The sequence below is a fragment of the Crinia signifera genome, chromosome 6 (assembly GCF_055691185.1).
Source record: "Crinia signifera chromosome 6, ASM5569118v1, whole genome shotgun sequence".
NCBI classification, from domain to species: Eukaryota; Metazoa; Chordata; class Amphibia; order Anura; family Myobatrachidae; genus Crinia; species Crinia signifera.
The window spans coordinates 171,330,213-171,354,593 of record NC_139222.1 but is presented as its reverse complement, the minus strand read 5'-3'; the positions used below and the strand labels follow the sequence as shown (position 1 = coordinate 171,354,593).

The following is a 24,381-nucleotide window of genomic DNA, read 5'->3' as shown; positions in this document are numbered from 1 at the left end:
TAGAATACATATATATATTCTATCTTACAGAAATCTGATCAAAGCGATTATTTTTCTCTAAGTTAAAACCAAGTACTTAGTGGTAGTCAGATATATATGGATAATGTAAATTCTCCTGGAGAAACGTTTGTCGAGTTGTCTCAAAAATTGTGAACGAATACTGCAAAAAATTGAGAAACAGCACTCTCTAGTGTACTAATTATAGATTACAAGATGGATGATAAGTAATGTGCCTACTACAGTATTTGGTTGTGCTGGCGTGCACATATATAATGGGATTCTCCCTTTCACAACAGTGGGTTACCAGAAGACACCTGGATGTTGCTGGAGTGTACCCTCCTGTTGGATGATTTCCTTACAGACCAATCTCCCAATGAGGTGTAGTGGTGTGCAGATATGAAAGAAGGTGGGCATTATCTCCAAAATATCTCCAAAATATATTTAAAAGGAGTTTAATAATAAATAAAATAAAAATGCTTTCATTAGTAGTGCCAGTGCATAAGTGGAGATATCTCCACGCGTTTCGTCCCCTACACCATGGGTATTTGGCTGGACCTTTATCCAGCGTCAATTAAATATTTGGAAAAATCCTTTTCTTACACATCTGTTTAACCAGAATGAGACTTGAATTATGCCTTTTTACACGAGAGTACAAAGTATCCTGATCTGCGATCGGTTCCGCCCACAATTTCTGATGGGCTTTTACAGGACCTTGAACTTGGGGAAGCAATGACAGCTTTCATATACCTCAGTCAATGTCCACAGTCATTAACTTAGACCACAATAAAGACACCTGACGGACCTTCAGTAATGGCATCTGATGAGTCAAAGTAATGTCCTTTGGTGGCGTAATACTGGACATCTTATGAGTCATCACAATTTTTTTGTGTTGTCACACATCTTCACATTTTCATTTTTTTTTCATATAGTTATCATCTAAAATTGTAAAATAAATAAAAATAGCAAATGCCCCATCTGAATGTTATTTAGAGGCGTCGGTTATATTGGGAGGGGCTCCTAGGAACAGTGGCGCTAGGGGAGTGAGGGTAAAGTTTATATGGAAAATAAAGCGCTGCACTAGGAACAGTGGCTCTAGGGGAGTGAGGGTAAAGTTTTTTTATAATAATTTAGACACTTTTTAAATAATGGGCTGGGTTATGTGCCTAAAGGTGGCCATACACGCTGCAATCGCAGTGTACGATGCGATGTGCTGCACATACTTTTTGTACTGCTTTCGGATCGCATCGCACACACATTGCACGCATGCCGTGCGATGCGATCTAGCACATAACGTATGCGATTCTCGCAGCGTGTATGGGCACCTTTAGTGCCTGCAACATTTTGCGGACACAGCACTGAGATGTACATGCACCCGAGATCCTCCATAGGATCGCATGTTTCATATGCTCCCACAATCGGGCTGCAGCTTGTTGCAATGTGAAAGGGCACAAAATGTATGGTTTGCAGGAGGGCGCCGGACACCCTAACACCGGCCCTGGGTGAACCACCGGTTCAGTTTCATAGATCCAGAGACAGGGGTTCACACACAGAACATTGAACGGCTGTAGGGCTCCTGAAAATGGCGCAACAAATGTCAAATAGGCACCACGTGCCAGAATCTCGAATCCTACCTGCAGGAATTTATCTGGAGAAAGACTGTAGGCGCACAAAACGCTTTTGAGCGTATTCTTTATGCCCTTTCACTTCTACCAAAGGCTGATGCAGAATCAGAAGAATGACTGCTTTATTATTTTCTTTTGTCATGATAAGTTTATATTATTGTTATTTTGTTAATGTGATCTTTTCTCCTTTATTATTAACTAAAATCCAGTTAACCGTTAAGACGTCATCATTACTGTCTCAGATGTATGATATGTAGGTGTGAATGTGTTCCTGAAACACCCCCACTATCCACGTCCCCCCCAAGCGTGGCGAGAGCACGCTTTACGTGTCCTCCCGACCTTTTCATACCCCAACTATCCACGTCGGCGTGGAGTTGATTTTTTAAAGTCTGACGAGCGCAGCGAGCCTCACAAAGGGGACGCGGATAACTTTACATGTATTCAGTGTCCCCTCGTCACGCTTCGGGCTCGCCACACTTTATAAAATCAACTCCACGCCAACATGGATAGTGGGGGTATGAAAAGGTCGGGAGGACTCATTCCGCATCCGCTCACCACGTTTCGGGGTGATGTGGATAGTTGGGATGTGCTAAATCCCATTGCATCACATAGACATGTACACTGGGGGTGTTTTGCTAAATCGCATCGTACGCAAAATCGCATGTGATTTTGTGTGTGATGCGATGCTATCGGCAGTCAGGGTGCAGTGAATAAATTAACTAGTGAGATGGCATCGCATCACATCGCACGGCACGAAAACATGCCATGCGATTTCACCCTGCAGAATAGTCCACTAAGCAAATAGCTTAGTGGGTGCCCTGCAAATACACAAGTACCCGTATTTCTATAAATACAGTATTATTTGTCACAACATCTGTTTTGGGTTAAGGCTCTAACATCAAAAATTTGAAAAAAATGGTCGTTGCATATCGGATTCCAATGAGCAGGAAATTATGTAACCTGGTGTTTTTGGCTGATTGGATGGTGGTGCACTGCTGAGTGTGTTCCTGCTGATAATTATTACAAAACACCCTGAGCTGCTTTTTTTAAATCAATATTTATATATAAGCCTGGAACAGACTGAGGACACAATGTTCCTAACCAGGATGATCCCATGAGTCATTTTTAACTGTGTGCACAAAGAACTGCAGGACTTTGCATCCCTCACTACTTGACTTGGGCATCTCTGGATCTTCACACTTTTTTGGGGTATTTGTAAATGAACTGTTGTCCAACATACTGTAGTGGCAAATTCTACATGGGAGACTTATTGAATTATTGTCAGTGTAGAAAGATGTAATGTTGGTAGATAACAAGAGCAATGTTTATATTTAGATTATCATACACACAGCATTTAAAAAATCATAAAAAATAACAATGTAATATTTTCATTCCAGTAATCTTATTTTGGGCATCAAGCGTGCACCCCATCCAAGTTTATTTTTTCTCCTTTTTTCCTAATTAAACGCATAATAACTCGTCCAAGTTGGTTCGTGATGTTAATATAGAATTAATTTTCTTAAATAAACTGTCACTTTTGTCCCCAACTTATCTATCATAAAAGCTTCCCCAATTACGTTGTGCAGTTTCCCCCCCAAAAAACCCTTTCCAGTACTTAAAAATTTACACATATTTTTAATACACATACTGTATAACAACTACAAAATTACTCACTAATGAAATACACATTAATAAAATAATGCCTAAAAGGCAATTAGCCAACACTCAAATAGTCAAAAAAGTTAATCAATTATGAGGACAGGACCTCAGGATTTACGCAGACCCAGTGGTCCAGTTTTAAGTTCTACAGTTTCGGTATCCACAGCCGTGGATTATGGTCCTGGAGCCTTCACATAAATAGGCAACGTGTTGGGAGTAGTGGGCTCACTTACATGTGTAACTGAATATCCCTTGGAGTTGGGAGTGTGGCACAGATGTCAACTCACCACACTTATGTTTTCCGGACCACGTTCCTATGTGTGATTCCCACACACCTCCACGGGCAATGCAGCGTCTCTTTCAAATGCAGGTGTGGCCAGCATACATCGGGCAATTCAGTGACACAGTCCTTAAATGAATGTGTGAACCGGCGAGAGGCTATTTGGACGCACTCTCTATGCCGGGTGTCAGCTCCTGCTGCTGCAAGTGCGCTCAGCCGCGCTGTGGCCACGATGAACCCGGTAATCGTACGTCGGGCAGTTTGTATTCCAGTCCTTTGGTAAGGAAGCAGGATGGCGAGAGGCTCTTTTGATGCACTCTACAAGCCAGATGTCAGCTCCTGCTGCCACCGGTTTATTCACCGCTTCTGTATTGGTCGCGCTGGGGGACAAGTGCGGCATGCACTGTAGAATCTCCCCCTAATCATGCACTGATTAGTGGAGTGTGTAGGTCCTCAGTAAAGACGCGTTTTGCAGCGCACCGGGCAGCTTTTTTTCAATTTAGAGGCATGTGCAGCAGCTCTGCTCTGTTCCTTAAACTGCAATGATGTGGTGGCAGCTGTAGTAATCATATTTTAAAACTTTCATATTGTCAGAATTTGAGCCATTTGCCAAGAGAATGGGGGTTTCCGGGCACCCAGAAACCCCAGCTGCATTTGTCTATGCATGGTCATTAAAAGAGACGTACTTGCAGTACCTTTAAACTTTTTAAGTAATTACTGCTGACAAATAGCAGTATGGGAAATATAATAACCTTGAGGAAATGTTAGTCTCACATTCATATTAAATCAATGAAATCACATGCCTTCCAATTGTCCTGATTTTCACTTGACTGTCCTGCTGTCATTCCTGCAGACTGCAATTTCCTGCGTTGGTGGTGGGGGGGGGGGCCCTGTCACGTGCTGCTTGGCTTAGCAAAGCCTTGGTGAATCGATGCTTTCTGCATGCACGTAGTCTATTCTTGGGAGATAGAAGGACTGGGGTCATGACCAGCAGCTCACACAACGGTACCCCATGCCCCTACAATTATGTAAATAGGTCTGACTTACGTTCGCGACATACTAAAACCATATTCCTTTTGGGGTGCGCCTTGTCCTTGCAGAATGTTGGGAAGTATGGAATGGTTTTAATAAATATTGTTGAATATTTAAAGTAAAACATATTGCAATATGCAAGGCAGTTATTTATTATCAGTTATTTTCTAACATATACATATTGCACAGTGCTTCACAGGGAATATTAGAAAAAAAAGGTTGACAGAAATAAAAGCTCAACACGAAAAAGGTTGACATGAAGAGGTCAACGTGATTTTTTTTAAGGTTTGCATCAATTTCGACACCTTAGACATGAACACAAATGTCGCTGTACACGGCACACTTTACCTTTCCCCAGGGCCGCCAAGATAAATCCTGGGCCCCGGTAAAACAATTTCCCGGGGCCTCCACGGACAGAGCTCCCTGCACACTCTGCCTGCGCTGCCTCCCCCAAGCTGTTGCGTGTTCTGTGGACGTGCTGTTACACCACTGCTTCCAAGGCGTATACAAAAATTTAGGAAGAGGGTTTTAGGGAGACCACTGCGCTACACTTCACCACACATTTTATTTTTATATATATTATATATTTTATTTTTTATTTATTTTTAATTATTATTATTTTTATTTTCCTTATATACGGTTTTCATATACCACATTATTTATTATATACATACATATATCTCAGCCATTTATATTGAACCATTCTCCCAACAAATCGAAAAAATCCCACTAGGTACCCCAGCAGCAGAACATAGTTTACGAATGTATTAAGCATTAAAACCTTGCACATGTTTTATGTTGAATGTTGTGTATGTCCATTATAGAATAGAATAAAATCAATTTTATTGGCCTTGTGTGCTTGCGCACACTAGGAATTTTTTGTGGATTACAGTGCAGCATCAAGCAGGGATGAAAAGGGGGGAGACATTACATATATTACATAAAGACATTACAAGCATTTCATTTCTAGCTACGACTATGGTGGTCAGGTCGCCAAGTAGGGACACGTTGTTTGGCTGTTGATATTGGGATTGCATTCACTTTGATTGGATTGTTCAGGTGATGGACGGCTAACGGAAAGAAGCTTCTTGCAGATCTGGACGTTTTGACGGGGATGGACCTGAACCGTCTTCTGGATGGTAGGATGTCGAACAGGTTGTGACCAGGATGCAGCTTGTCGTTTTATGAACTTAAGGATCCTTCCAATCAGCGTGGAAAATGATAAGCAATCTGCCTAGTACGCTACAAATGCCTCCGTGGAGACAAGGGCGGAAGGAGGCAAATGAAGCCCAAAACACTGAGGGCGGAAACAGTAGTACCACAAGGACAGGCAGAAGCCACAGCCCATAAAACGGACGGAAATGACGTCCCGCACCAGAGCTCAATAAAGAAGGAACCCAGGGAGAGCCTGATTACCCTGACTTATCCCGAGGAAGCCTGTCACGTAGGCAAAACGCTTTGATCCCAGAGCTAATCGATCCCTCCAGACGCGGCAGTATACAAACACTGTGACTGCGGCAAGAGGTGAAGTCTGCCGGCAGATGAAGATCGCTCCCCCTGGAACCAGCAAGGAACTACCGGTGCCGGAGTCACATACACACCCCCCACGGGTAGGAAAAATACCTTGACTGTTCCCCCCCTCCCCCCTTGTTTCTTGTTCTTGGAAACGCCACACTCAGACTGCTTTTTACTTTAGACAGCAACAGCGATACAGCAGGTCATTGAACTGTGCACGATTACAAAGTGCTTTTTATGGTTTATGTTCGTTTGTCAGTATACCGGTATTAGGATATCACCAATAGTATTTTTATTTGCTGTAAATATACCCTTTATTTAGTCACTTGTTTATTTGGAAAAATAAAGCTATATATTCTTTTTAAATAAATCCATGTGCCAGTGATTTATTCATTTTCCCAAAGATATTAAGTGGTGAAGTGTAGCGCAGTGGTCTCCCTAAAACCCTCTTCCTAGACTATTCACATTGGGTACCTTGTAGTATACCCCAGGTTTACCTTTCTGCAACCTTCTATACCACTAACTCAGCGCAGTTGCCACCCACACTATTTAAGTATACAAAAATTTACACTGTAATTCCTATTACACATGTCACACACCCATTACATATACTGCATGCCATAATGCCCATTACACATTGTGCCACACACCATAGTGCCCAGTACACATTAGGCCACACACAGTAGTGCCCAGTACACATTATGTCATACACTTTAATATCTTACATATCGTACATGCTCCCCCCCCCCCCCCCCCCTCGGCAGCCTGCCTTTCCCAGGCAGAGTCCACGTGGATGTTAAAGTATGAAAAAGTCCAAAAAATGAAGAAGAAAAAAAAACCTGTCTGTGTTTTCATGTGTCCCGAAATATCTGGGATTCCTTTTCTCCAGTTGGTCATTAAATATCCCAGAAAACTAGCAGGTTAACATGGTGTAAAGCTAAATGTAATAGAAGCCGCTGGTGTAGGACTTTTTCCATAATGCAATCGTTTACAAGGCAAAACCGACGACGGCAGCGCTTACCGGTCTGGGTCCGGCAGCTGGGTCTCCTCTTCTCCGTCCTGGTACCGCTGCTGGTACAGTGCTGCTGCTCCGTCCACCCAGCCGTGTCCATCCTCCGGATGGGTGTCCTCTGGTGCGTGTCCCTGCCTGCCAGACAGGAGTGACTTCCTGTCCTCCGCTGGGCGCCGCCATCTTGTTGAAGCCATCAAATGGCTTGCTCTGATTGCTCCACCAATCAGGAGCAAGCCCAAGGGATAAAGTCCCTCACTTGGGAGCGGGCTGGCGTCAGTGCTTCGCTGCCTGTTCCCTAGGGAGTATCCAGGGTCCTGAGCTCCAGAAGTTACCAGAGCATTCCTAGCCACGTCCAGTGTTCTACTTGTGCCTCAGAGACTTCTGCCCTTTACACACCAGTTACCTGCACCTGTGCTCCACCTGCATCAGTTTCGTGCTTCCGGCACCTGTGCCTCCTCTGCAACAGCTTTGTGCTTCCGACACCTGTGCTTCACCTGCATCAGCTCCGTGCTTCCGGCACCTGTGCTTCATCTGCATCATCTTCGTGCTTCCGGCACCTGTACTCCTCCTGCGTCCACCAGCCGGACTGTCTTCGTCATTTGCCTCAGCAGTCACTCACCCTTGTCAGTCCCGGTCCAGCCTGGGACCCAGAGCTCATCTCGGCTCTCCTGTCTTCATCTTCTTCAAGTGGCCTACCGCAGTGTCCATAGTCATCCTTGAACTACCCTTGGCCAAGCCTCGTTACTCAGGGTTCACTGCCTGAGTCTCTTCTATGCGAAAGACTTAAGCTGTGTACACACAGAGCAATATGATCGCTGGCAATATATTGCGCAGCAATCATATTGCTCAGTGTCCCATTTTCATCAGCGACCAGAGATAGTCGTTACCAGATGTTAACAAGATGATCAGGAGTAAAAGTGATCACAATTGGATAGCCCTGGGTGTAAAGCCCAGACCACCTGCGGTACTTTACCATGGGTAACTGAATCCCGGCCTTATGGGCCGATTCAGATCTGTTCATTTGGTTCCGAATTTGGCCTCTTGTCCTATGGTGAAGGGTTTCGCGAAATGTGCAAACCCTGGGAGTGAATGGTTTTGGCAAGTTTCACACTGGCTGAGCTGTTTGCTCCTTAGGGGGCGGACAGGGGGCTTAAGCAGGGGAACGCCTGGAGTTTTATGGGTGTCCCCATGAAAACGCTGGGCATTCCCCTGGGAACACAGACAGGCTGATGGCTGACTGACTTTTATTACTGAAGGGTAGAGAAATCATTTGATGGTCAGCGACCATCAAATTAATTCTCTCCCCTTTGGCCGCATGCGAGATGATGTTTTCTCATACAAAGCCCCTCGCATGCTAGCGAGGGGATTCGGGCAGCGCAGGTGGTGGAGGGGGGTCGTTCGGCAGGGTGGCAGGCACCGCTGACTTGTTCGCTAGGCTGCGAGTGTACGCAGCTTAGCGAACAGGTCTGAATCAGGCTCTTAGTGTGTGTGTGTGTGTGTGGTGTGACAGAAAATGATGCAGCCATACAGATGGTAGACTATAAAATGGTTCTAGTGTGGTTAGCAAATGGCGAATAGCGATAATTAAAAAATTAGCAATGTGAAGACCAGCACCATTTATTTAAATGAATTTAAGCAGCAAAAAATGTATTATGTCAACGAGGGTATGGAAACTTCCAGCAGGTGCAGCATGCCAAGTCTCTAATGACAAAATACAGAATTTTATGGTCACAATTAACATGCACTGTTTTACATTACCTGAGGCTTTGATTATGTTAAATCCCTGCAAAAGACCCCTTGTGTGCTGAAGTCGCCTGGCCTCGGTTCCAAAGATCTCTTATTGGAAAATTACTCAGAGTAGCCTATTTGTGTATCTCCAGGAAGGATAAAGTTTTAATTCTGGTTGCTATGGCCAGTTGTGTCATGCTGGGGCTCTAATGCGAGAGAGAATGTTAATCTTATAAATACATCTCCACAGAAACATCTAACGTGCACTCATTTCTCCCATTTGTCTCATGTTAGATTGGAAAGTCCCAACGTGACAAAGTCCAACCAGTGCAGGTGGATTTCTCTGCTAAATCCAATTTAAAAGTGTGCCTCGCCTGGTGATTATGATTGATCTCACTGACATTGACATTAAGAGACATTTGAAAAAGTCTGGTGACATGAGACTGGTCTTGGCAAATGGTTCCGGCGAATTACAATTTCTTCTTAGATGAAGGTTAATGTACTGAACATTAACAGGTGGAATAGCAACTGACTGGGGGGGGAGGACACTACTTACCAAGCTCATCAGGCTCGGCCGCCGCACTGACACGCTTCAGTCCGCTCGGTGACGTCATCCAAGAGCGACCAGCCTGGTCACAGCATATATATATATATAGTCAATGGTAGACAACTGCGCCTTCAGTGTAAAACATCAATAGTGCATATCCTTAGACAGTGAGGTGATATGCGTACCAGAATGAAGGATAGAATACACTCGTAGAATATCTTTCTTGTGTCCGTCTCCTGACTGGTCCTCCTTACCAGACTCTGTGGCGCTCGCACAGAGGGGCGTGAAGGCGGCAACCTGCCAGTTCTCGGACCAAGATGCCACAAGTATAAGTCAGCTGCCCAGCTTCCCCTACCCGGCTCTCTGGTCCCCTTGCAGCCCACTGCCTCTCTGCATCCCCTGCCCGGCCTTCCACGAACAGATCATAGCTTTTCATCTGAGCTCACCACCCACAAGATCCGCCACTGACCTCATATTTTGGCTTTAATCACTTTTACATCCTTTTGACCCCAAACCAACATTGCCATGTTAATATGGGCAAAATGTTTTGGATTTTTTAAATTGTATCAAGTCCCGCTTGTAAGTGCTGACCTGCTTGCTTAATTTATCAAGCCAATTAGTTGACAAATCGGCTGAAAAGGTGGATTTATGGTCGTTCTCAAAAGCTGTTATACACTCCTGTACCACCTCAAGCTCACGGCCAGACTCCTCTATTACAAGGAGTATGAGGTCGAAACTACATTTATTTAATACCGCATTTCACTTTTTACAAAAGGTAACGTTAAAATGTCCAATGGCGGGTGCGTTGTGTACCCTAAACCCCCTAGAAATATGTTTGTTTTTAAAGTACTCACTCAGGGTGATTCCATGGTACATGTAGTCAACCTCACGTTGCTTTAACTTTAGCCAGTCCTTGTAAAGGTGTTCAAGAGGGCGAGTGTCATCCACATCCTTGTCAACAACTTGTTTAGCCAGAATCGCCTGGGCTTCAGATTCAGTTGATTATGTCGGTAAAATAGACATTCACTCCATCTCTACCTTCAGCCATAATGTACACAAGCGTGAAGAGTAGGGGTAGCAGCCTGATTAGAAGATAAATGTAGATACAACGGGGTGTATACAGTATATCAATCCGGGGGTCCGGCACTCCAAATTAAGAATAATAACCGACTCTGGTGCCTTCACTAAGCGGTCAACGCCGCTTCCATGTACATATCCAGGGGTGCGGCACTCAGATATACAAATATCCACTCTGGGAGGCGGTCGTGTAGACAACATTTCAGTTTCTTTAATATCAAACTGTTTTCAAGTCATATCAAACATATAGTGCAAACAATATACTTATAACCCTGCGTGGAAGCTGATCGGAGCCGCGCCGTCCGGGAACCGTCCCTCCCTCCTGCGTCGGCCAGTATGGATGACGTCACTCCATTTGATGCTGCGCTCCCCAGCAGCCGTGCGTGTTGGTTACCCAGGTAACCATGACGCTGTACATAGAAAAATGTGAACACCGTGATTAAAAATACTGGACATAAGATCATGACTAAGACTAAATGATTACAAATAATGCATGTAGATAAATTTCATAAAGACGCAGTAACAAAAAGAACATACACATACAAAATATTAGATTGATATATAGTGCCTTAGCTTTTAATATTAATGGAAGCAGTCATATGAAATGGCCTCATTTAGCCCTTTCCGTGCAATGACATCCAATCGGGCAATCCATCTACTTTCTAGCTGTAACAATTTGAGACCCCTGTCACCCCCTCTAATAGACGGCGGGACAGTGTCAATCATTCTATATCTTAATGTATTAAGAGGGTGTTGGTGAGCTGCAAAGTGGCGAGCCACTGGTTGCTCAGTAGTCCCTTTTTCAATTGCTAAGCGTATCGCGGACCGGTGTGCTGTCATTCTATCTTTAAAACGACACTCCGTCTTGCCAATATATACTAGCCCGCATGGGCATAGTATCTGATAGATTACAAACGTGGATGTGCAATTAAAGCGGTGCCTAATAGTATATTTATAACCTGAATGGGGATAGAAGAAAACATCACCTGCCAATAAAAACTGTCATGGAACACATCCACATCTGAAATTACCTAACCTAGCAGTGGGTAAAATTGTACTTTGCTTAGGAGCTTTTAACTTGGCTACATTGTTTTTTACTAACCAAGAACGTAAATTGTTGCCCTTCGAATAACACAACATGAGCCTTGAGTTCTGCAAACCTAGGCTTTGGTCTGTTATAATGGTGGGCCAGTGTTTTTTGGCCGCTTTTTGAACATACACTGATTCAGTGTGAAATCTATTAACCCATGGAAGAATAGCAGAGCTATGTTCCTGTGGGGTTACAGACGGCGTGAGCAATTTGTTTCTATCAAGTTTCAAAGCTTTTTCTTTTGCTTCTAAGAGCGATTTTAAAGCATAACCTCTGCTCAAAAGTTTGGTAATGAGGGCATCTATTAATACGGATGATGCGTACCATTTGCGAAAATGGTAGTCCTCGTATAAGAGAATGAGAAAGGCAGCTACTGGCTTGCAGTAATAGGTTACGATCAGTAGGCTTACGGTATACTGTGGTTGTAAGTTTACCCTCTGGTACAAAAATTTTAATATCTAAGAAATTCATATTAGCATAACACAAGCTGCGTAGGAACCCATCGCGCAGCCCCGTGTTTGCAAAAAGAAATGGTTGTTATATAGAAAGAAATTGTTATTCAGAATTAAATCGAATAACTCAACAATAACTTCAATTTGAGCTTCTGTGAATGCTTGCTTTTTGGTAAGAAACTGTTTCACTGCAGCGAGACCAAAGGTATGCGGGAAAGATGTATATAGACTCACGACATCAATGCCTATGAGACAACTGTCCTCTGGAACAGATATGATTTGTGACAATTTCGAGAGAAATTGTCCTGTATCTAGTAGAAAACTCGGTTCCTGTTTGATGAGCGGTTGTAGGATGGAGTCCAAGAAGACCGCCGTTGGCTGGAATAAAGATCCCCGAGCGGCCACCATCGGGCGTCCAGGTGGTTTTTGACAGTCTTTGTGGATCTTTGGGATTGTATAAAATAGTGGCACCAATGGGTGCTCAGGTACTAATGCCTTGATCCTTTCTTCATCTATTAGATCCACTGTGATGGCTTTCTGAAAAACCTGTAAAAGTTTTTTCTTGCAAGAAGCTGTTGGATCGTGTGTTAAGGGCTGGTACACCTCGGAATCGCTTAGCTGGGTCTCAACTTCGGATTTATAGTCGTGGATGTCTTGCAGGACTATACCTCCCCCCTTATCTGCTGGTCGAATGATTATTTGATTATTTTCGGACAAACTGCGCAAGGCATTTCTCTCAATTGGAATTAAGTTCGGATGACATTCTTTAGGAATCTTCACGCTTTCAGTTACATCATGTTCAAGCATCCTCATGAAGGTTTTAATACTTGCACTATTTGACAAAGGGTCAAATGTGGAGCGAGGTGCACACTGTTTCAATTTAACAGGTAATGGTTTATGAATATTTTGTCTGTTGGGATCATGGGGTCGGGCATGGAAGGATTATTTCAGTTTTAATTTGCGATGCAAGGCATTCTTTTTGATGTTCCACTGAAATGAGTCGAATTTCGTGGAAGGAACAAAAGACTGAACCTTGCTGAGGAGTTGATATTCCCCAGGAGACAGATTGTGTAAGGATAAATTATAAATAGGGCTTATCTCGGCTTGGGAGGGCGGCCGACTCTTCTTTGGCCTGACGTTCTGCCCACGGTGCCGTGTGTGTTTGCGCTTGCGCCTGCACCCTGTGCCCTTGTGGCTACCCATAAAGGGAGGGTATTGCCACTTCTCTTATCCTGTTCAGAATTGGAACTTTCTGTGTCCTGTAAACTATCATTATCAAATTGGTTAAATGGTTTGCTGTTCCTTCTAAAGAAGGGTTGCCAATGGCCTTCATTAGTGAAGGGGTCTGCCAATCAATGGTAAACAGTATGCCGTTCGTAGTCCAAGTTCACTTTTTGCATTTTTTCTTTTTTTAAGTTTTATAAGGTCTTATTTGTACTGTGTAATCTGGGTTTGTAATTTTATGGGCCAATCTTCATCTTTGTCAGCCTCCAATGACGGCATATGTGATGCTTCGAAGGTTGCTATTTTACCTTTCATTTTCTCCAACTCTTTGGAAGATTGTTCGATCACTAGTAAGATGAGGTCTAGTGAGCATTTATTAATGATACCGATCCAGCGCTTACAAAAGGTCGGATCATATCGTCCGATGGTAGGACAGTTCTTGACTCTAAGTCCTCGAGGGATGTGTTTGAGCTTATAATACTGATGTAAATGTTCAAATATTCTCTGTAAACCGCTGCGGAATATGTATGCGCTATATAAGAAACTGTTAATAAATAAAATAAATAATAATAGTCAATTAGTGACAAGCAGTGCAGGTGAAAATCGACTTCTTTCTTCTTTAATCTTAGAAGATCTCTGAAGATTGAGTCCTTGGAGTGCCCTTCCACTTCATCATCGATGCCTGTGGTGCATAGGATGGCCTCGGCCTCTGACTCTGAGTATGCAAAAGTGTCTCCAGTTGGAAATAGCAAATGACTGACCTGGTCAGACTGATCATCAGAGGTCATATTGATATTAGTAACTGAATAATAATGTCTCCCAGAGTATGATCTTAAACACACTGCTATGTGTGCAAGGAAAAATCCAAGTAAAAGCAAAAATCCTCTGTGGAATCACACCATTGCCTGTGGGGTGGGTGTGCCAGCGAGAACACGCAAGACTGACAGTAAATGATTGATTGGGTGCCTGATGACTTCAGTCCTCAGTCCCCCTGCTGTCCACTCCTGTATATCAATCCAGGGGTCCAGCACTCCAAATTAAGAATGATAACTGACTCTGGTGCCTTCACTCAGCGGTCAACGCCGCTTCCATGTACATATCCAGGGGTTCGGCACTCAGATATACAAATATCCACTCTGGGAGGCGGTCTTGTAGACAACGTTCAGTTTCTTTAATATCAAACTGTTTTCAAGTCATATCAAACATATAGTGCAAACACAGATATTTTATACTTACAACCCTGCGTGGAAGCTGCTTGGAGCCGCACCATCCGGGGACCGTCCCTCCCTCCTGTGTCGGCCAGTATGGATGATGTCACTCCGTTTGACGCTGCACTCCCCAGCAGCCGTGCGTGTTGGTTACCCAGGTAACCATAACGCTGTACATAGAAAAATGTGAACACCGTGACTAAAAATACTGGAAATAAGATAATGACTGTAAGACCAAATGATTACAAATAATGCGTGTAGATTTCATAAAGACGCAGTAACAAAAAGAACATACACATACAAAATATTAGATAGTGCCTTAGCTTCTAATATTATTGTAAGCAGCCATATGAAATGGCCTCATTTAGCCCCTTTCGGTGCAATGACATCCAATCGGGCAATCTCTACTTTCTAGCTCAGTGGTCAGGGAACTCGGTCCTCATTACCCCACGCAGTGGCGTAACTATAGCTCCGCAGCCCCCGTGGTGGCGGGGGGGGGGGGGGGGGGGCGCAGAGAAATTGGGGGCGCCGCCGGGGGGGGCTGCGGGGCTATAGTTACCCGCGGTCTGCGTCTCGCCCGGCTCTCTGCCGGGACCTGCCTGACCGTCACGGTCCCGGCCGGCTCCTGCTGCAATGAAAACTGACAATTAGAAAATGGCTGCCCCCATACTGCAGACAGTTTTCTGTCTGCAGTATGGGGGCAGACATTTTCTAAGAGTCAGTTTTCATTGTAGCAGCAGGAGCCGTCCGGGACCGTGAAGGTCAGGCAGATATATATATATTATACTTTTTGCGGGGCCGGGCACTCCTCCTAGAAGCGTGGTACTTTGTTGTGTGCCCTCAACGTAGGAAATATAGACTTGTAGAATGAAGCGGCACTCCAACCAGTATGACCAGTGAAAAAGGGCTCTTTTATTAGCAATGTTTCAATACAAGCCTGAAGATAATACATTCGTATTGAAACGTTGCTAATAAAAGAGCCTTTTTTCACTGGTCATACTGGTTGGAGTGCCGCTTCATTCTACAAGTATATATATATATATAACACTTTCACCTTATGTGTTAGCTGGCTATATATGTACATTATATGTCAGAACAAAGGTATTGACACAATAGAGACTAACGGGTATGGGTAAAAACCGGACCAGGACAAAACCCCCGGACCAGACATCAAACTCTGCATTTTGGAGCTTGTATTGTCCGGTCCGGGGGGTGTCCTATCCGGGGTGTCCTGTCCTGGGGGGCTGCCTGTGACACCTGTCACTAGGTAGAGGAGGAGGGGTAGAATAAAGTCTCCCTGTATGGTCCGGGCATGTAGCAAAAACCGGACTGTCCGGACCACAGGGGGAGGCTGTAACTCCCCTTCCCCATGTCCCTGATGATAGCTATCACAGGGACCCCCCTGGACAAGACACCCCCCCAACAGGACACCCCCCGGACCGGACCCTATAAGCTCCGGACTGCAGATTTTGATGTCCTGTCCGGCGGTCCGGAGTCTAGTCCGGTCCGGTTTTCACATAGTCCCGAGACTAACAGACCCCAGCATTTATTAGTGTATGGGGGACACTATTAATTATAAAAAAGGACCAGGACAAGAGGGGGGCTTCATGTAATAGTTGTCACCAGGGAGAGGAGGAGGGGGATAATAAAGCCTCCCTGTATAGTCCGGGCATTTAGCAAAAACCGGAACGTTCCGGAACACACGGGGTGGGTGGCTGTAATCTCCCCTTCCCAATGTCCCTGGTGCAATGTCCCTGGTGAAAGCTATCACAGGCATCCCCCCAGACGGGACATTACAAGCTCCGGAATGCAGATTTTGATGTCCAAATGGGACTCCCCTCGGTCCAGCGTTCCAGGGTCTTGTCCGGTTTTTACTACTTAGTCCCCACGCAACCATGTGTAGTGTGCTACGTGCCAGAAACAAACATGGCTGCAACGAGATCCTCCAAGGGACGCCCCGTTGTGAGCGGAGGGCTGGGCCGTGGAATGTGTGAGGGTCGGGGATGCGGCCGCTGTGGGCAGGACAGGGGAATCTGTTGTTGTTTGTGAGTTGGGGGTGTGCGCGCCTTTTGGAGCCGTAGAAGGCCTCTTTCTGCTGCTGTCACCAAACAGTGCCTACTTGCAGGTAAGAGACTGCACCTACACATTGCACACAGTGATGGCCGAGTACCTATCAAAGGCGCAGAACTTCCGCACACCTTCCATTCCGGCATGAGAGAGCCGTTTGTCTTATTCTCGCCGCACTACTTCCAGGCTGGATGGATACAGACAAATGTTTTTGTGGCCATGTCTGTATAATTACACTTTACTGTTTGCAGCTGACAGTCAGTAGTACAGTGTACAAGGAACATACTACTTCCCTCAAACATGTGGTTCGTTGTGCAGGAGGAAAGAGGCAGCTAGCGCTGATGGTTACACCCCTTCTCTGTATCAGCAGTATAGTGTACTTCATCAGTGCTCACCAGCATAGGGCTTCATCATTTACATTTAACCTGATTGATTTACATAAGGGTCTCAGAGCTTCGTTTGTTAAAAGTATTACATATAATTTGCTCAAGGTATAAGACGATCGCCTATATTTAGGGTCAGGCGTAACTAGGGTTGATGGTCCCCAGGGCAGATTACAAAATGTCCCTCTCTCCTCTTCAGGGTCCTGGCAGAATGCTCCTTACTTTGATGTCCTGGTGTAAACAGGTCTCTGAGCCAAGAGAGACATTGGAACAGAGACACAGACACACGGGGAGATAGAGACATGGGGCCTTATTTTGGTTCATTCTTTCTGACAAAATCCTTCTTAGATGGGCAAAACCATGTGCACTGCAGGTAGGGCAGATGTAACATGTGCAGAGAGAATTAGATTTGGGTGGGGTTTTACTTCAAAGTGAGATCTATATTGCAGTGTAAAAATAAAGCAGTCAGTATTTTCCCTGCACAGAAACAAAATAACTCACCCAAATCTAATTCTCTCTGCACATGTTACATCTGCCCCCCTGCAGTGCACATGGTTTTGTCCATCTAAGAAGGATTTTGTCAGAAAGAATGAACCAAAATAAGGCCCATGGTGAAAGATGGCGAGAGGCATAGGATAGGAAACCGAAACAAGGAGTGACACAGTTACTGCCCATCCTCACCAGCACATACTTACTAGTTACTACTCCCTTCAATGCCCATCTCACACAAATGCAGCACAACTCCTCCAGCGCTGGTGAGTTATGTCTTTAGCAATGCACTGGAAAATGAGGTTGTAAATCGAAAAGCTTGCAATCTAGCTTGATGAGAATAATGCTGCTTTCACACCGCAAAACCTGCTTTAGACCAGGTATTTAAAACGTTTTTTAAAACGGGTCAGAAGCAGTTTACCCCCTTTCACACCGCACCTAAATACCTGGTCTAAAGCAGGAACACTCACCGCAGGAGCCGGCTATCTGCAGCACTCCGGTCTCCGACGATACAGGCGAAACGGTAAAATCACTCTGCACCTTTCAGACCGCACAGAATACCGTTTCAAAACGGTTAAAAATCGACAATATACCGTTTTTTTAGTGCGGTCTGAAAGGGGCATTAGCTGCAGAATCATAAAGAGGACTGACAGGCCAAGAACAATGGGAAGAAAGATCCTGAATGTAAATCGGGAAGGGGGAGTGGGGTTATAATCACACCTGCTATACCCTCAGAAGGAGAATGAGACTAGTCGGAAGACCTTAGAATTTAGGGGGGGAGGGGGACAGAGCTGCAGAGGAGAGAGGTGTGAGAGAAATACACCAATTTTACACCTAACAATTAAATTAATGGGCCAGATGTACTAAGCTTCAAAAGTGATAAACAGCAAATCAGCTCCTACCTGCCAGGTCACAGACTGTGTTTGAAAAATGTCACACAGGAGCTGATTGGTTGTTTATCATTTTCTATGTTATCACTTTAGAAGCTTAGTACATCTGGACCAATGTGCTAAGCTGCGCTGGGAGATAAAGCAGTGACAAGGCCACTGCATGACATGGTAATGAAGGAGAGGAGCCCACTTGCCTGCCAGTACTATTATTTTATATGTCTAGTGTCTGTGTGTAACCGAGACACTGCCATCTGCTGGCAGTGAGTGAAACTGAGGGTGAAATTTAATAGTATGAGAGTTTCAAAAAGTAAGAGGTTTGGTAAGAGATCACCAAGTTTTTTTTAAAAGCGGCAATCATTTGCACTTCATTATCAAACTGGTTTTGCAGTGTAAATGATTGCTGCTTTAAAAAAAAAAAAAAAAACCTGGTGATTTCTTACCAAATCTCACTTTCTGAAACTCTCATCCTATTAAATTTCACCCAACATCTTTCTCACATACATAAACACAGAGGCAATCACAAGGTAACAGATTAGCTATCAAAGCTTTTGCTTTGAGCGGGCTTAGCTAGTATTATTAATATGCTCCCTGGGACAGCCTGCAGCAATTGGGCTGCTACTGTACGTTGTACTGCTGACAGTATGAGAGTTTTGAGTTGTACCAATCACAAATATATCAGTTTGCACACCATGACAAGACTTCAGTCAGATTTCTGTTGGAAAAATGATAAGGCGTAGGGCAGGTCCAATTGCACAGTCTGTAAACAGAGTGGTGGTTAGATATCTTGTTTGGACAGTCAATTTTTAGTTGTGCTCCTCTCCAATAATTATAGTAAGACAACATTACAAATTTATCAGTGCACGTATATGAAGGAAATCTGCAAAGTTACTAGAAACTGTTGGAATGCCATCAGCTCATGTCTATAGAAATTGAATTGCCCTCTTAAGAGATTGTAAGGCTAAATGCAATTCCAACATAATATTAGGTGTATTTTACAGTGGTCCCTCCCTCAGTGCACTGACATAGAGAACAATTAGCGAAGCAATACACACTGATCAATCGAAATGTCGGGCCACATATGACAACTGGTTGGGTATTTTGTGGTGTCCGTGTCGGCAGTGCCAGCAGTTAGTAGGCAGGTTACCAGTTCACATGTGCAAATGCATTGATATATTGGCATCAGCTGTGCTGCAGGGCAGAGGCAATAGTTAGGTTACCAGATTTTGGGTGTACACACACTTCATCTGCTATCAATATATTATTTGCTGGTGGAACGATATATATTTCTAGAGTGTATCCAATCTATGTATGAATCTGGTTTGAAGATCTGAACAGGGCATGAAGATTCTTTGTAGGCCACATATATTAATTACACTGCTTGGAAATCTTGACTGTAAACCTACAGAGATCCACTTCTATGGGGGTATTGAATCTCAGGTCACGACTGTCGATTTGGTCCCGACAGCAGTGACTCTGGCCCGTTTTCGTTTTTCTCGACCGCTTATCACCAGGCGCGATTCAATGTCCCGTCTGGTGATTGGTGAAAAGGGGGCGTGTCTGCGTACACGGCCGTGATTGTCGATATTCACCCATGATCGCGACAATTCGTCTCCGTTATTGACAAAACAGGCCCAACCGCTTTTAAAATCGGCCCATTCTGTCGATCTGCCTCTTCAATGCTGTCGGCAAGACAGCATTGAATAGGCGGCCGCCGCTATTTTCCCATGTCGGAAATAGCGGCGGGGATTGAATACACCCCTGTTTCCATAATAGTTTGGGTCCTATTAATCTTACAATATTTGCCAAATATAATAGCAATAAGAAATTACAAGGATTGTGTCTAAAACCCAGTAACTGATACATATGCCCCTTTAATCCATTTGGTTCTTAAGTACAGTCATATAGACAGTTTTAATTTCCTTTTCATTTTATTTCCCAATAGCTGCAGCCTTGAGACACCTTTTATCTTGCAAGAGGGTTTTCTGTATCCGCCTGTCAGCAAATACATATGCATGAGAGAAAACAGCTGAAAAGGTACCTTCCACACAGAACATGGTTGAAGCCCCAGCATTAGAAGCATGGGTTAAAGAAGAAAATGCTGTGTCAGCCCATGTCTATCTTCTGTGGGAAAAGGGTCAATTCAGGTTGAAGTCCCTGGATTTTCTACCTTGCTTGACCCTCTTCATGCAGAAAAGGACCCAGATTGACCCAGGAAAATGGCCAGGCTTGAATTTGTGTAGAGAATGTGTTAATAACATTTTGAGTCATAAGGTATAAAGTAATTGTAAAATCTCACTTCCGAAGCTATATTTCATTTGGTCTTTGCGTATACTATATGTAGAAAACTGTGCTCCAGACAGGCATTCTACACAGACACATCCTACACAGACTTTCTTTGTGCATCAGAAAATGTTTTTATTCCAAGACATTTTGTCAAAATTGCATTCATTCACCCTTGTAACTGAGTTTATATTTAAATACTAATAGAAAATAGTCCTGAGGCACTATAGGAATTGCTTTTCAATGTTCCTACAGAAATGTCTAACCCTGCTTTTAATGGTTTTTCTGTCTAGCAAAACCCTAACCAGTTAACAGCAGCTTCTGCTAAAATAATATAATAAATTATTTGGTTTGCTTTAAACAAAACAAAAAGTAGGCAATTCAGTGATTAAAGACAGTTGCAGCAATATCTAATGTAAAATGTTGCATTCATTACCCTGTAGGTGTTGCGGTTGTGTAGTGTGGCATATTGATAACCCTGCGCTGTACTCTGCTTATAAAGAACTGAGTGCAGAGGACAACTTGAAAGTCAATTACCTTGCATGCAGTAAAGAGAATAATACCCTTGTTTGAATGTAAGTGCTATAAACTCCTCCCCCCTCTCCTTCAAGTCCAGAACCTCAATTCACATTGCTAGTTTTACATTCCCTTTTAGTGTATTTGAAGATCCTGTTTTCTGTGTAATAGATGTCCTTGACAGAAATTTGAGGGGAGGGAGGGGATATTTATTCGGTTGAGTGGGACGGTGACCCATTAAGGCTTTGGTAGCTTTTGCTTAATCCCTCGCCTCTGCCGATATCCATTTCCAGAAAATCAACTGGCATTTCTGGTGTTTCTTGGCATAGATGGGTTTTCTTTCTCCAGCAAATTCCATTCTTGCACGGCCTCACCAAGGCCAAAAATAGTGCCCCCAGAGCCATCCCCACAGCACAGGAGTAGAATGCTGATCCATAGTTCTGAGTCCAGTCTACCAGCACTCCTGCAAGCAAAGTAGAGAGTATGACTGTTCTGGTCTGAAAATATGCATACGTGATGTACATTGACATGCTATGTTTAGGAGTGCTTTTCTTTATTTTAATAAAAAGGGACAAACTGGTTTTGGCATTTAGAATATTGCTGTATTTATAATAAAAAATTTTTTTGCACAAACAATAGCAGCTTGTAATGCAGTCAGCATGCCGGCATTTAGTATACAGACGCCGGCATTTAGTATACAGACGCCGGCATCCCGACTGCCGTCATAACACCAGTGTCACAACCTCCATACAGATCAGGATGTCAAAATCTCAACAGCCGGAATCCTGATCTGTGAGTATGCAGGAAGCGGTAGCGTAGGGTGGATTAGGTTTAGGCGCTAGTGTGGAAAATTAGGGCTAGGCTGTGGGGCGGTGGTTAGGGGTATGCTGCAGAGGGGGAGGGATCAGAAGGGTAAGGTTAGGCTGCAGGGAGGGGGAGTTAGGTTTAGGCACTAGCAGAAAGGGTTAGAGTCGGGAGGGTAAGTATATTTCCTAACCCGTCAGGATTCCGGCATCTTCGGGATGCCGGTGTCTGTATGCTGACTGCCGATCATATATATCAGTGTTTCTCAACCTCAGTCCTCAGGGACCCCCAACGGTGCACGTTTTCCAGGTCACCTCACAGATACACAGGTGCACTAATTACTCACTGGCACATTTTAAAAGCTCACAAGTGGAGCTAATTATTTCACCTGTGATTCTGTGTGGAGACCTGGAAAACGTGAACTTTTGGGGGTCCCTGAGGACAGAGGTTGAGAACCACTGATCTATATGTATCTTATTGGATTTACTAATTTTAACACTAATTATGACTGATGCTATAAACAGCCAATGGGATCGGTTGTTCTACTTTACTACAGGGCGCATTAGCCCTTAATTTAGTATTGACCTGTGCACATCACTTTCATGTATAAAAATAACTATTCTGGTCTTCACTTCTGTATTAGCCATGACTGCACTCAAAAGGCAATTTTATATTAAAACTAATGCGGTTTGGTATATACATTTAATCCACCAGAAACCAGTCTTGCCATGTTATGCAATACTGTTTTTTTTTTTCTTTTCTTTTCAAGGATTGAGAAAAATAAAATTAACCTCAAAAAAGCGTCTGAAACAGACAGACGAGTGGATATGCCATCATTTGGCCACGTTAAAAAACAGTTCTGATCTGGCCAGTGGAACAAAACTACAAAAGAAAAATCTGGCAATACTTAAATAGTCGTATCTGGGGAAAATGAATCTGAGTGCAAAAGCGTTTTATCTCAGATGTGTTGTGGAGATCCCAAGGCTCATCTCAGTCATTCCGCCCTGTTACTGCGTATCATTAAATTAGCAATTTGACCTGATTGGCGGATGTTTTAAAAACCACATGCTGCCCTGTGGGTAAAATGTCTTAAGTTTCCTTTTTATGATGGGTAGTTCACTGAATGTTATAATAATATATCTAACAACTTCCCTTAGGACCATGACAGTCCCAGTTCAAAATAAAAAAATGTGACTTCATTAGCAAAGCTACTGTGAAGTGTGCATTATGAATAAAGTAATGCTGGGTACCCACTTACTGATAGTCAGCAGGTGTGTACTAGTGATACCTTTTGAATGACATATCACTAGTACACGCTGCAGCCCAGCCAATGATTACTCCTGTCCTTTCAAAGCCTGAGCCTCTAACCATGGTCAACATTGTGTCACTCACTGTCACCCTGCATAGGCTTAGCAGGCTGGTCGCCCACAGCAAGTCACGCAAAGCAACACAGATGTATGAGGCCTGGGGACATGTCTGAGCAGAGAACTAGTACCCAGTACTGCCCGGACTTAACCCAGATGGGCATAGGTTAATCCCGAAATCAAAGGCACAAATGGTGGGATTCACATCAAGGCTTTTTTAATGCAAAATTAGCTTCCCTAATACCTACATGTTGGCCAAACAGTAACCTTGAATGGCTGCTTGACGGAGTGACAACTGGTCCACCTGCATATGTTGGGTGTCTAACCAACCTTACTGTTCAAATGTGATTACAGTGTAACAGTATTCAGCTTACAAAACTCTGCAATAACTGACCACCAGATGGGCCATATCCTTTATCATAACTGGATTGCATTTAACAGGACCTGTTACCCATTTGGACTGCACCGTGAGCTGGGTTAAACTAATGTTCAACCCTGCTCGCTACTGGGGTTGAAATACCGGGTCGCTCCACCTGGCATATTTCAATGGTGCATTTACACCACCGGCAATGTCAAAGACAGAGCTCAGAGTGACGTGCTGTTGTATAATGTCCGGCAGTGCATATTACGGTTTTAACACAGTAAAGGGCCCTACATACGCAGAGATGTGTGCCAGAGATACATAACGGGAGATTCAGCACAAGAGATTTCATTCTTGTGGCTCATTTCAGACAATGAGCCACATACAGAGAGATTTGTGTCAGAGATTCAAATTGGGAGATTCAGCATGGGAGATTTCAAATCTGTCACGACTGTCACGCCGCATATGCCATCAAACTGCACTGTGTATATATATATATATATATATATATATATATATATATATATATATATATATATATATACACATACATACATACATACATACATACATACATACATACATACATACATACATACATACATACATACATAGTGGAGATAGATACCATACATTGGTGGAGATAGTCCCCCACCCCAGGATGGAGATAATTAAGGATATTACGTTGGTGGTATAGTGATATTCGCCCCCCAAACATTGGTGGCACAGTGGGAAAAAAATATATATACTTACCTACTCTGGAGTCCAGCATCGCGGCTCT

At 43.8% G+C, this 24,381-nt stretch overlaps 2 protein-coding genes across 7 annotated transcripts in view; one reads left to right on the top strand and one right to left on the bottom strand.

Moving 5' to 3' along the window:
- The first annotated feature begins 16,394 nt into the window (after positions 1 to 16,394).
- Positions 16,395 to 24,381, top strand: part of ARSG (arylsulfatase G) — an 85,573-nt gene continuing 77,586 nt past the window's right edge. For 3 of the 4 annotated variants that reach the window (XM_083148119.1, XM_083148121.1, XM_083148120.1), the window contains exons 1-2: positions 16,395 to 16,571; positions 20,218 to 20,309. The gene's annotated coding sequence lies outside the window, so the exon portion shown is untranslated. The remainder of the gene's footprint in view (positions 16,572 to 20,217; positions 20,310 to 24,381) is intronic. The other variant, XM_083148122.1, reaches the window with a different exon arrangement.
- SLC16A6 (solute carrier family 16 member 6) overlaps positions 20,666 to 24,381 on the bottom strand; it is a 28,912-nt gene continuing 25,196 nt past the window's right edge. For all 3 annotated transcript variants that reach the window (XM_083148117.1, XM_083148118.1, XM_083148116.1), the window contains exon 6: positions 20,666 to 21,534. In XM_083148117.1, the coding sequence (XP_083004243.1) occupies positions 21,281 to 21,534 (254 nt within the window). In that variant the 3' untranslated portion in view covers positions 20,666 to 21,280. The remainder of the gene's footprint in view (positions 21,535 to 24,381) is intronic.